The 13,724-nt window shown below is 40.0% G+C and overlaps 1 protein-coding gene across 1 annotated transcript in view; it reads left to right on the top strand.

The window, feature by feature from the left end:
- Positions 1-12,922, top strand: part of LOC103253893 (oligophrenin-1-like) — a gene marked incomplete at both ends in the record, with an annotated part of 79,197 nt that extends 66,275 nt beyond the window's left edge. The window contains one exon of the mRNA XM_008052097.2: positions 12,821-12,922. Within this exon, the coding sequence (XP_008050288.2) occupies positions 12,821-12,922 (102 nt within the window). The remainder of the gene's footprint in view (positions 1-12,820) is intronic.
- Between the last annotated feature and the right edge of the window lie 802 nt (positions 12,923-13,724).

Raw genomic sequence — 13,724 nt, 5'->3', positions numbered from 1 at the left:
CTTCCTTCCTTCCTTCCTTCCTTCCTTCCTTCCTTTTTGTGAGTTGGAGTCTCACTCTGTCGCCCAGGCTGGAGGGAGGGCAGTGGCATGCTCCCGTCCACCCCAGCCTCGACCTGCTGGGCTTCAGCGATCCTTCCGCCTCAGCCTTCCAAGTAGCCGGAACTACAGGCGCCCGGCTACTTTTTAATTTATTGTAGAGATGAGATCTTGCCTCGTTGCCTGGGCAGGTCTCGAGCCCGCAGACTCAGGCAATCCATTCGCTTCGGTCTCCCAAAGTGCTGGGATTATAGGCTGTGCCACCGAGCCTGGCCGTGCTGTTTCTTATCTATAAACAGAGATCATGGATAGAACTTTAAGAAAAGAGCCTGTTCTGGAGGCAAATGACACTGAAAAAAATACCAAAGTGGAACAGGGCACAAACCTGACAGTCCGGGTAGATGAAGCCAAAGGTGCTAGTCTTGGCATGCATTCCAAAGGCTGGTGCATGTTGTAGGAAAGAGGGGGAAGGAAACAGCAGCAAATCATCTATCAACAGCTTCAAAAATTTGAATTTCAGATTTGCCCACATGTTTGAGTCTCAGTAGCTACCAGAATGTGTTCGTAGGGAGGATCAAATAGTCAGGATACCCGAGAGCTAAGTGATGTGACAGTAATCCAGAAGTGATTTTTCTTTCCTTGATTTTTTTTTTTTTTGAGTTGGAGTCTTACTTTGTCACCCAGACTGGAGTGCAGTGGCATGCTCCCAGCCACTGCAGCCTCGACCTTCTGGGCTCCAGCGATCCTTCCGCCTCAGTCTTCCAAGTAGCTGGAACTACAGGCATGCGCTACCATGCCTGGCTGATTTTTGGTTTATTGTAGAGATGAGATCTCGCCAAGTTGCCCAGGCGGGTCTCGAACCCGCATACTCAGGCAATCCACTCACCTCAGCCTCCCAAAACGCTGGGATTACAGGCTGAGCCACCGGGCCTGGCCAGAAGTGATTTTTCAAGTTCACAGCAAATATTTTACAAGTCTTATAGCAATAACTACCATTTACTAGATACTTGCTATATGTCACCTCATTATCATCCACATCCTATTAATCAGGAAGATAAGACTCATAATGGCCAAATAATTTGTCCAAGGGTGCGGGATTACCAGCTGAGCCACCAAGTCTGGCTGATTGTACCAATTTATGTCATCACTCAGCTCTAGCAGTATAAAATAATTTTCTTTGCTTTACATCCAAGGGAAACATAAGTTAATTTGGAAATATGCAAAATAATTTGGTTTGACAGATGTTCATTGGGTCTCTACTCTTCATACAGAAGAAACCAGACATTGTTGAACGACCAATCTACTCTCTAACGAATATACAGCAATACTACTTATATCAAATGAGATCACATATATAAAGTATCTGGCACAGATACTTTACTTCACTCAAGTAATCCAGGAATGTACCTACATAGGCTGATATGGTGATGTTATCAAGATCTGCTTACAAGGTAATCTATGCCTGAAAAATAGAAAAAGGGGCATATTTATCCTGAAGAGTAGAGGGTGAAAAGGGACGATCATCCTGATTTTCAGTGACATAGCATACTGTGACCCAGGAGGTGGTCACATCTTTTCCATCTCTCTTGCTGTCCTCTGCTGAGCAGAAGGAAACTGTATCTTAGAACAGAGAGACACCAGAGTTTTTATTTTCTTGTACAACCAAACTGAGATTGTTATTTGCTCCTTGTACTTACCCTAGTTCCCTTTTCACTTGAACTATTTGAGGGCAAATGAACTGGGCCTATGTGAACTTGTTACTCTGTTATTCATATTAGCAGGCTCAATGTCACCTCTGGACTTCATAGGAGATGCAGAAAATCAAAGGCATATATCCCTTTGAATTGGATTGAAATTTGGAAATTCTCTGTTTTTTGAAAAATGTCAAATGTTCTATAGCTTTGTTGTCCAATAGACTAGCTTCTAAATAACCAATTTTCCTCAGCAAATGGATCAGCTAAATGAAGAATAAATAAATACCAATGTTGAAAATTTACCAAGTACAATGTGTAAATTTCAGTTAGCTTTTTACTCTTGAGTTTTCAATAGTCAAGGAAATCCTTGAACATGAAAGATGGAGACTGAAACATACAGATCAAAGTTAAGTAGAAGGAAACAGAGGGAGAGGGATACTTAAAATATGTAACTTTTATGTTTTCAGGTGGATAAGAGGAGATTACATCTGTAAAATAGTAGAATACTGTTAAAAGAGAACAAAGGTAAACTCTTGGGAATTAAAATTATGAGAGTAGAAATGACAAACTCAGTAGAAGGTTTGGAAGATAAAGTTAAGATCTTTTTGAAAGAAAGTAAAAAAGAAAAAGAGGTAGAAAATTGGAGAGAAAATAGAAAAGTAAAAGTCCAGTCTTGCAAGTTCTAGTAAAGGAATTCTATAATGATAAAATAGTGGGAAGAAATTTATACATGAAATGATTGAAAGGATATTTCCAGACCTATAATGTCTGAACCTTATAGAGTTAAAGGGTCTCTGAGTGTCCTTCATGATGGAAATAGACTTTTTCCGTCGGGCTTGGTAGCTCAGCCTGTAATCTCACGCTTTGGGAGGCTGAGGTGAGTTGATTGCCTGAGTCTGCGGGTTCGAGACCCGCCCGGGCTTCTTGGCGAGACCTCATCTCTACAATAAATAAAAAATTAGCTGGGCATGGTAGCGCGCGCTTTTAGTTCCAGCTACTTGGAAGGCTGAGGCGGAAGGATCGCCAGAGCCCAGCAGGTCGAGGCTGCGGTGGCTGGGAGCGGCCACTGTACTCCAGTCTGGAAGACAGAGTGAGAATTCGACTCAAAAAAAAAAAAAGGAAATAGACTTTATCCTTAGGGCTATCATAATCTCTGGAACTAATACAGGATCATAGAAACCTAGCATATCTAACCAAACTATCAAATAGAGTAAATAAAGACATTTTATGTATGCAAGGTCTCATTACCTCACTTAAATATACACCTTTTCAGGAATCTACAGGAGAACGGGCTTCATCATAACAAGGGAACACATCAATTAAAATGAAAACTAAGAATATTGAAACCAAAAAGAGCACCAAAACAGAGGTGAGGCCTAGGAAATCCCTAGGATGATGGTGAAAGGCAATCCCCAATCACAACTGGGCACTTAAGTGTAGGAGACAGCAGGTCCAGATTAGAATTGTCAGAAAGTTTTGGGTGATACTACATTAAAATGAAGTGATAATAAATGACCATATTAAGAGATTTAGAGAAATGGAGTTGAGTTAGAAATAAAATCAATGCTATACACATTGGAAACTAAGCAACCAGCCAAACAAAGTAAAACAAAAAGGTAATTTTTAACTTTAAGATTTATACAAAGTTGTATAGGGAAGTGAGATTAATCATATTCTACTATCTGAATCAGCTATCAATAATGTTTAGTTAGTGGTAAAAATGTAAATAGTGAATATAGGTAAAACCAAAATTACAATTGAGTTATAGAGGGGTTATGAAGGGAAGTATGTGTGTAGCTAGGAAGTGATGGTGATACTGCTGGTCATAACGGGACAGGAAGAGGAAAGAGAACTAAATCCTCGTCTTTCATTTTTGGAAGCTACTAGGTAATGCATACAAATTAAAAATTAAGAAATAGCAATTAAAATAATTTATTTAGAAATACTAGAGATGTGGTAGTAAATACTAGGAGAATTGGCTTAAAGTTGTTGCTTCTGGGAAAGGGGAAGTAAGAGAAAAGGGACAGAGAATTATTGCTTGTCTTCAACTATATTGAGTTAGATACTTCTTTGATTTAAGAAAAAGTTTAATAAAACTTGAAATGTTTCTTAAGTGGTCATTTGTATGATGTCATGAATGTGATGTTGCAATCAAGTTTCCAGAGTTTATTTGCTTTCTCTAGTCTCTGATTCTTTATAGAAATGAATAATTTTTTTTTCAGATTGTCTTTTTTCCTTTTTATTTATTTTTATTTATTTATTTTTTTGAGTTGGAGTCTCACTCCATCACCCAGACTGGAGTGCAGTGGCCGCTCCCGGCCACCGCAGCCTTGACCTGCTGAGCTCTGGCGATCCTCCCGCTTCAGCCGTCGAAGTAGCCGGAACTACAGGCATGCGCTAACACGCCGGGCTAATTTTTGATTTATTGTAGAGATGAAGTCTCGCCAAGTTGCCCAGGCGGGTCTTGAACCTGCAGACTCAGGCAATCCACTCACCTCAGCCTCCCAAAGCACGGGATTACAGGCTGAGCCACCGAACCCGGCTTCCTTTTTATTTTTAATTTAGAGATATGGGGTACAGTTCAATGTTGGATACATAAGTGGTCATTGTGCGGATAAAGTTTGGGTACCCTTATTGATGTTATGTTTCCCTCCTTCCTCCTCTAGCAGTGTCCCACCACTGCCAATCCCTTTCTTATAGTATTATGGTAAATGTTCAGGGTCTGCTTATGAGGAAGTACATGTAGTAATCGGATCTCTTTCTGTGACAAATCACTGAGTATTATAGACTCTAAATTCATCCAAGTTGCTGGAAAATCCATAATTTTGTTTTTCTTTATGACTGTGTAATATTTCATTGTGTATCTGTACCAAATTTTCTTTATCCAGTCCACTTTTGATGGGCACCATGGCTGGGTTGGTTACATGTTGTTTTTGTGAATAACGCTGTAATAAACATCAATGTGCAGGTATCTTTTTAAGAGTGGTTTGAGGTCTTCCGGGTATACTCCCAGAAGAGGGATTGCTGGGTCGTATGGAAAGTCAATTTTAAGGTCTTTTAGAAATCACCCCACTGTTTTTCACCACAGAAGTTATAATGGTTTATCCTCTCACCAACAATGTAGAAGCTTGTTCCCTTTTCCCCACATTCTCTCCAGCATCTTTTGTTTTTTGAGTTATTAATGATTACCATCCTGACTGGAGTTAGGTGGTATCTCAATGTGGTTTTGATTTGCATTTCTTTCCTTGCTTAGTGAGGCTGAGCAGTTTTTCATGTGTCTGTTGGCCTCTTGTATGTCTTCTTCTGAGAAGTGTCAATTCATCTTTTGCCCACTTTTTTTTTTTTTTTTTTTTGAGTTGGAGTCTAACTTTGTCGCCCAGATTGGAGTGCAGTGGCTGCTCCTGGCCACCGCAGCCTCGACCTGCTGGGCTCCCGTGATCCTTCTGCCTTAGCCTTCCAAGTAGCTGAAATTACAGGCATGCGCTACCACGCCCGGCTGATTTTTTGATTTATTGTAGAGATGAGGTCTTGCTGCCCAGGCGGGTCTCGAACCCGCGGGCTCAGGCAATCCACTCACCTCAGCCTCCCAAAGGCTCGGGATTACAGGCTGAGCCCCCGAGCCCGGCTTGCCCCCTTTTTAATAGCATTATGTGTTTTTTTCCTTTCAGCACGTTTGAGTACCTTGTAGATCCTGGATATTAGGCCTTTTTCAGATACACAGTTGGCAAATATTTTTTCCCATTCTGTGGACTGTCTCCCCACTCTCTTGATGGTTTCTTTTGTTTTGCAGAAGCTTTTCAGTTTGATTTGTATAACATAAGAATAATTTAAAAAGTTAAACTTAGCATTTAGATTTAAAGTGAAAATTTCAATTAGATAATGCATTATAAATAAGTTCACACTTTACTTGGCAAATGTGTGTTCTCAAGAAATAGAAGTTCCTTCCCTTTCTTCATCAATTCAACAACTCTCTTGGTGCAGCATTTTGATTAGAGAATGGAAAGTGACTCTTGATTAGAGCTTCTGAGACATTTAGCATTTTGCAGTCAAATTAACCCTGGAATAAAAATTCTTCTTTTTAACCAATGTTGGGATATCTTAGAAGTAGTAGACTGAGGTTACTGCTGGTTGACTTTAGTAGAATTAAATGCAAGTGGACTCACAAAAAAAGAAGAATCTTAATAGACAAGTAACACCATTAACTTATTGATAAAATAACTTCATAGAAAGAAAAGTCCATGACCAGATGGCCACAATGGTGAATCTTACAAGTTTTTCAAATAATTCACAGTAACTCTTTACAAATAGTCCAAAAATAAAAGAGAAGGAAACACTTTCAAACTCAACTCAGTGATGCAAGTACTACCCTTATAGAAAAGTCATAACAAGAAACTAAAACTATAGGCCAATATTCCTTATGATATAGATACAGATATCCTCAGCAAAATATTAGCAAACCAAATCCAACTGTTTATAAAAATAATTGTATACCATACCAATGTGAAATTCGTTATAAAAATGCATGATTGGTTTAGTATCTGAAAAATTAATCAGTGCAATATATGATATTAATAGAGTAAAGGACATATAAACATCCCAGTAGACAGAAAAAACATTTGACAAAATTCAACACCCTTTCATAGTAAAAATATGGTATAATCTAGGAATGGGAGAGAACTTCCTCAACCTGATTAAAGGTAGCTGTGATAAACCCACAACTAACATGATACTTAATAGTGAAAGACTAAAATCTTGCTCTCTATGATAAAGAACAAGGCAAGTAAATACACTCTTTCCACTTCTATTCATTGTACTGGAGGGTTTTTTTTTTCCTTTTTGTATTGGAGTCTCACTCTGTCACCCAGGCTGGAGTGCACTGGCCCACTCACGGCCACCACCCGCATTAACATACTGGACTCTGGCGATCCTTCTGCCTCAGCCTTCTAAGTAGCTGGAACTACAGGCATGCGCTATACATGCCTAATTGTTTATTTATTGTAGAGACAGGTCTCGCCAAATTTCCTGGGCTGGTCTCGAACCCGTGGGCTCAGGTAGTCCACTCGCCTTGGCCTCCCAAAGTGCTGGGATTACAGGCTGAGCCGCCGAGCCTGGCAGTACTGGAGATTTTGGTCAGGATAATTGGCTAAGATTGGAAAAGAAGAAATAAAACCATCTCTATCTGCAGAAGATTTCATTTTATATATAGGAAATCCTAAAACACACACACGCACACACACATAAACACACACACACACACACACACACACACACACACACACACACTCTATTAGAATGGAAGAGTTCAAAAATGTTGTAGGATGCAAGACCAGTATGCATAAATAAAGGTTATTTCCTTTTTTTTTATAATCTATATTTTTTATTATGATATTGTGGGGTACAGTTAAGGGTTAGGTATACAAATATGCTTCGTTCAGACACCCTTGTGGATAAGAGGTGTCTCCCCATTCCCAGACAGATATTTACTACCGTTAATCCCATCTCCCTTTCCCTCCCCCCATAGTTTCCCACCACTGTCAGTCATTTTCTTATAGTATTACATTGGATGTTCAAGGTCCACTATATGAATGAGAACATGTGATATTCAATTCTTTGTTTCTGTGAGAGGTCACTCAGTATTATAGACTTTAGTTCCATCCAGGTTGCTGCAAAATTCATGATTTCATTTTTTTATGGCTGCATAGTATTCCATCGTGTATATGTACCACATTTTTTTAATCCAGTCCTCCTTTGATGGACAGCATGGTTGCTTCCAGGTTCTTGCTGTTGTGAACAATGCTGCGATAAACATACGTGTGCAGGTAACTTTTTTATAGAGTGATTTGAGTTCTTCAGGGTATATTCCCAGTAGGGAGATTGCGGGCTCATATGGGAGGTCAATATTTAGAGCTTTTAGGAATCGCCATACTGTTTTCCACAGAGGTTGTACTAGTTTGCACTCCCATCAACAGTGTAGAAGTGTTCCCTTTTCGCCACACCCTCTCCAGCAACTGTTATTTTTTGAGTTGTTGATAATTGCCATTCTGACTGGAGTTAGGTGGTTTCTCAGTGTGGTTTTGATTTGCGTCTCCCTGATGATTAGTGAATTTTTTTTTTTTTTTTTTTGAGTTGGAGTCTCACTCTGTCACCCAGAGTGGAGTGCAGTGGCCGCTCCTGACCACCGCAGCCTCGACCTGCTGGGCTCCGGCGATCCTTCTGCCTTAGCCTTCCAAGTAGCTGGAATTATAGGCATGCACTACCACGCCTGGGTGATTTTTTAAAAATTATTTTAGAGTTGAGGTCTCGCTGCCCAGGCGGGTCTCACACCTGCAGGTCAGGCAATCCACTCATCTCAGCCTCCCAAAGGCGCGGGATTACAGGCTGAGCCACCGAGCCCGCCTAGAGGTGGAACATTTTTTTCATGTGTCTGTTGGCTGCTCGGATGTCTTCTTTTGAGAAGTGCCTGTTCATATCTTTTGCCCATTTGACAATGGGGTTGTTTGTTTTTTTCTTTTCAGCACGTTTGAGTTCCTTGTAGATCCAAGATGTTAAGCCTTTGTCAGACCTGGTGTTGGCTAATACTTTTTCCCAGCCTGTGGGCTGTCTCCCTGCTCTCTTGATGGTTTTGTGGGCTTTGCAGAAGCTTGTCAGTGTAATGAGGTCCCACTTGTTTCTCTTATCTCTTATGGCCTGTGGGTTTTGGGTTTTGTTCAGGAACTGGATGCCAGTTCCAATTTCCATGAGTGTATGTCCTTCATTTTCAAAGGTTCTTATGGTTTGAGGTTTTACATTTAGGTGTCTGATCCATTTAGAGTTAATTTTTGTGTATGGGGATAAATAGGGGTACTGTTTCTTTCTTCTGCATGTGTTCAGCCAGTTTTCCCAGCACCATTTACTGAACAGGTTCTCCTCTCCCCAGTGGTAGGTGGTGGAGGCTTTGTCGAAGATGAGTAGGTTGAGAAATTGAGGTTTTGCTTCTGGAATCTCAATTCTATTCCATTGGTCTATATGCCTGTTCCTATACCAATATGATTGTAGCTTTATAGCAAAGTTTGAAGTCTGGTAATGTGATACCACCTGCTTTGTTTTTTTTTGTTGAGGATTGTTCTGGCTATTCTTGGTCGTTTGTGTTTCCATATGAACTCCTGTGTTGTTTTTTCTAGGTCTGAGAAGAATGTTGCTGGTAATTTGATGGGTATTGCATTAAAGCTGTAGATTGCCTTAGATAAGATGGACATCTTCACAATGTTGATTTTTCCAACCCATGAGCATGGAATATTTTTCCACTTGTTTGTGTCATCTTTGATTTCTTTGAGCAGTGTTTTGTAGTTTTCATTGTAAAGGTCTTTCACATCTCTGGTTAAAAAGATGCCAAGGTATTTCATTTTTTTAATGGCTATTGTGAATGGAATTGTGCTTTTTATTTGGGCTTCTGTTTGTTTATTATTGGTGTGAAGAAATGCAGTTGTGCTTCGCACATTTATTTTATATCCTGAGACTTTGTCAAAGTCCTTTATCAGTGTATGGAGGTTTTTGACAGATTCTCTTGGGTTTTCAAGGTACACGATCATGTCTTCTGCAAAGAGAGATAGGTTGACTTCCTCTTTTCCTATTTGAATACCCTTGATTGCCTTCTCTTCTCTGATTGCACTAGCCAGGACTTCCAATACTATATTGAACAGGAGGGGTGAGAGTGGGCATCTTTGTCTTGTTCCAGTTTTCAGGGAAAGTGGTTCTTGTTTTTGTCCGTTTAGGAGTATACTGGCTGTGTATTTCTCGTAGATGGCTTTTACTATTTTGAGGTATGTTCCCCGTATACCTAGCTGTTCGAGGGTTTTTATCAAGAAGGGGTGCTGGATTTTATGAAAAGCTTTTTCTGCGTCTAATGATATAATCATGTGGTTTTTGTTTTGACAACTGTTGATGTATTTAATTACATTTTTGATGTTATGAATGTTGAACCAGCCTTGCAACCCAGGGATGAAGCCTACTTGGTCATGATGGATGATTTTTGAGATGTGTTGTTAAATCTGGTTCGCTAGGATCTTGTTGAGAATTTTTTTTTTGAGTTGGAGTCTCACTCTGTCGCCCAGAGTGGAGTGCAGTGGCCGCTCCCGGCCATTGTAGCCTTGACCTGCTGGTCTCCAGTGATCCTACCGCCTCAGCCTTCCAAGTAGGTGGAACTACAGGTGCGTGCCACCACGCCCGGCTCATTTTGAATTATTGTAGAGATGAGGTCTCGCCAAGTTGCCCAGGTGGGTCACGAACCCGCGGGCTCAGGCAATCCACTCACCTCAGCCTCCCAAAGGCGCGGGATTACAGGCTGAGCCACTGAGCCCAGCTGGGTATTTCTTTTTAATAAAGAAATACTCCAAAAATGAAAACAATTCAATTTGTAGTAATATTAAAAAGATTTAAATACTTGGGTATAAATTTAACAAAAAATCTTCCAGACATATACACTAACAACTACAAATATCATTGAAAGAAATTAAAGAAGGCCTAAATCATTAGACGTACTGTGTTCATGAATTGAATGATTTAATATTGTTAAGATCGCAATACTCATCAAATTGATCTACACATTTAGTGCAAGTCCTATCAAAATTTCAGCTGGCCATTTTGCACAAATGGATAAAGTGATCCTAAAATCCATGTAGAAATAGAAAGGACCAGAATAACAAAAAATCTTGGCAAAGACAATTTTTAAAAAATTTTAAAGATTACTACAAAGCTACAGTAATGAAGACAGAGTGGTAGTGACATAAAGATAGACATGTGCATCAATAGAATAGAACAGAGTTCAGAAATAAGCTTAGATATTTATGGTTAATTGATATTTCACAATGATTCAATGAGGGAAATAATAGTTTTTTGAATACATGGTGTTGAGACTACTTGATATTCACATACAAAAGAATAAAACAGATGGAATATATCTATATAATAAAGTATTATTCGGTCATGAAAGGGAATGAAGTACTTATACATGCTACAATATGGATGAACCTTGAAAATACTAAGCTAAGTGTAAGAAACTAGTCAAAAAAGACCATATTGCATGATTCTAGTTATATGAAAGGTCTAGAATAGGGAAATTTATAGAGACAGAAAGTAGATTGTGACTTCGTCAAGGTGAGTAGAGTGGGGAATGAAAATGACTACTAATGTGTGTGGGATTTCTTTTCGGTGAGTGATATAAATATTTTAGCATTAGGTTGCACAACTTTGTAAATATACTAAAAATATACTAAACTTGTACACTTTAAAAGAGTTAATTTTATGATATATGAATTATGTTTCACAGTTTGTATTTAAAAAGATGAAATGAAGGAGAAGTGGCTCACAGAACTTTATCTGTTCCTGGTGAAAGTACCATGGTTTTCTGACTCTCCTGCTTTCCTCAAACCCTTGCCATTTTAAAAAAATTCAGTCCTTCTTATGTTTTCCTGAAAATCTCTACCTCTTGTGCTTTGGTATCTATGTTAGGGTATGACTGTAGGTCTACTTGAACTTTATTCCCAAGGCTCTGCGATTATTTATAAGCCTCTTGAGTGTTATGCCACCTGGTCATCTGGGCTCCATTTGACTGTGTGGAAAGAGTCAGGTAGACCTGTATAACCCGTTTCCTTTTATGAGTTAGTTCACCCAGTTTGAAACGTGATTTTCTTTACAATATCTTCTCCTCATTGTAAGGATTAAATGAGATAATGGGTTTTAAGAATCTGTCACAGTGCCAGACCTGATGTAGGCTTTGGTTAATGAATGTTAACTTCCTCCCTATTTCTTTCCCTCTATTAAAAAAAAATAGTTTTTAAAAGCCTATTCCTGAGAGGTCAGAGGTCACTCAGTTCTGTCCTAGTATTTGTCCAGCAACAGATTGGTTGCGTATAGCAATAAACTATGGGTGAGGTTTGTTCTTTTTTCTTTACTCTGTGTGTCCCCTGCTGTGCCTCTTGTACCTGGCACATTTGTACGTGCTCAATGTATTTGGATTTTCCAGGAGACAACACAAAGCTGTTTATGTGAATTTCTCAGCATTGTGCTGAGAGAATTGCAGAGTGTCAGCTTTAGTCTGTGACAAACAAGCATTGTTAGTGCTGCTTTGAATACTGTGTGACTTTCCAGTTGTGCTGAACAGCTGAGAACTTAATTAAATCTCATACTCGACAATTGTTAAGATATGAGTCCTTCATCTACCTTAAATCTTTTCAAAAAACTTTTGCTTTACAGCTAAACCTTTCAGAAATTTCCTCCCATCTTTAATACCAGCTTTTAAAATGCAGTAATAAAATGATTAAATAATACAAAAGAATTCCTTCAAAGAGACAATTCCAGGTTTCTACTTTGTTGGAAATGTTTTACTTACTATGGGCTGTGTAAATGCATTGTGCATTAACTTTTCCATGGCATATAATTAGTTTACTCTTGTGTTCCCTCTTCAGTTTTAAAAAAAAATTGGAATGAGTGGTTAACGTATGTGAAAAATATTGGAGGGAAGTATCTACTGCACTGGTCCTTTTTTTTTTTTTTTGAGTTGGAATCTCACTGTGTCGCCCAGACTGGAGTGCAGTGGCTGCCTCCCGGACACCGCAGCCTCGACCTGCTGGGGATCCAATGATCCTTCTGCCTCAGCCTTCCGAGTAGCTGGAATTACAGGCATGCGCTACCACGCCCAGCTGATTTTTTAATTTATTTTAGAGATGAGGTCTCGCCAAGTTGCCCAGGCGGGTCTCGAACCCACGGGCTCAGGCAATCCACACACCTCAGCCTCCCAAAGGCGCGGGATTACAGGCTGATGCACAGGTCCTTTTTAAGTATCATTCTCTGAGCAGTAGCTTGTATAGCCTTCAACTGTACCAATAGGAGCTGTCCTATCTGTAGGTGAAGTGACTTGGGGTTATTATATTTCATGAAGTTGAAACTGCTAAGACTAATGTAAAAGCAAATTCTTTGTTGTTTGTTTTTTTTTCCCGCCGGGGAGAAGTGGGATTGACCACCTGAAAATTGACAGTGTCTCCCTTCATTCCCTTCTCTCACCAGACAGAATGAAAACCACAGGATTTAATCTATGCCTTCTCTCCCATGTCTAGGAACGGAAAAAGAAATTTGAAAAGGATGGTGAAAGATTTTATTCTTTGCTGGACCGGCACTTACATCTGTCTTCCAAAAAGAAAGAATCTCAGTTACAAGAGGTATGTTCAAAAAGCCCACTCCTCCTTCCATTGCCAGCTGTGCCTTGGAAATAAACAGTGGCAGTTTCCTATTTCAAGGCTTTCCCCATACACTGTCTCAGCAGGGAACCTCATGTGATAGTAGTTCTTGCAGTGCAGATTGTGGCCTGGTACTTAGGAGCTCTGAGTTCTCAAGCTTGCTTCTCCATTAACTCATGGTATGACCTTGGATAAGATATTTTTTTCTTGACATCAGTTCCCCTATCTGTAAGAAGAGGAATGCTAGCTGGGCTCGGTGGCTCAGCCTGTAATCCCGCGCCTTTGGGAGGCTGAGGTGAGTGGATTGCCTGAGCCCGCGGGTTCGAGACCCACCTGGGCAACTTGGCGAGACCTCATCTCTACAAACAAATTAAAAAATTAGCCGGGCGTGGTAGCACGTGCTTGTAGTTCCAGCTGCTCGGAAGGCTGAGGCGGAAGGATCACTGGAGCCCAGCAGGCGAGGCTGCGGTGGCTGGGAGCGTCCACTGCACTCCAGTCTGAGTGACAGAATGAGACTCCAACTCAAAAAAAAGAAGAGGAATGCTACTCCATGATATCCGGAGTTCCTTTCGATTCCAAGTCTCTAATTACAGATTCTGCATGAGGATAGAGTTAAACTAGTATTATATTTGGTACATCAGGAACAGATCTTCTACTTTTTCTCCCAGAGTTATTACATAGTCCCCTCTTCCCCCTTCTTTGGTCCTGTCCTGAGACTAGCACTTACATGGGAGTTGTAGTGACTTCAGTTCAAGTAAGGTACTAATTTGGAGTGCCTACTGCA

The sequence above is a fragment of the Carlito syrichta genome, unplaced genomic scaffold, assembly GCF_000164805.1.
Source record: "Carlito syrichta isolate Samal-C Ts95f unplaced genomic scaffold, Tarsius_syrichta-2.0.1 Scaffold256349, whole genome shotgun sequence".
Taxonomy (NCBI): Eukaryota; Metazoa; Chordata; class Mammalia; order Primates; family Tarsiidae; genus Carlito; species Carlito syrichta.
Note: the sequence above shows the minus strand (reverse complement) of the source record. Positions and strands in the feature narration are given on the sequence as shown.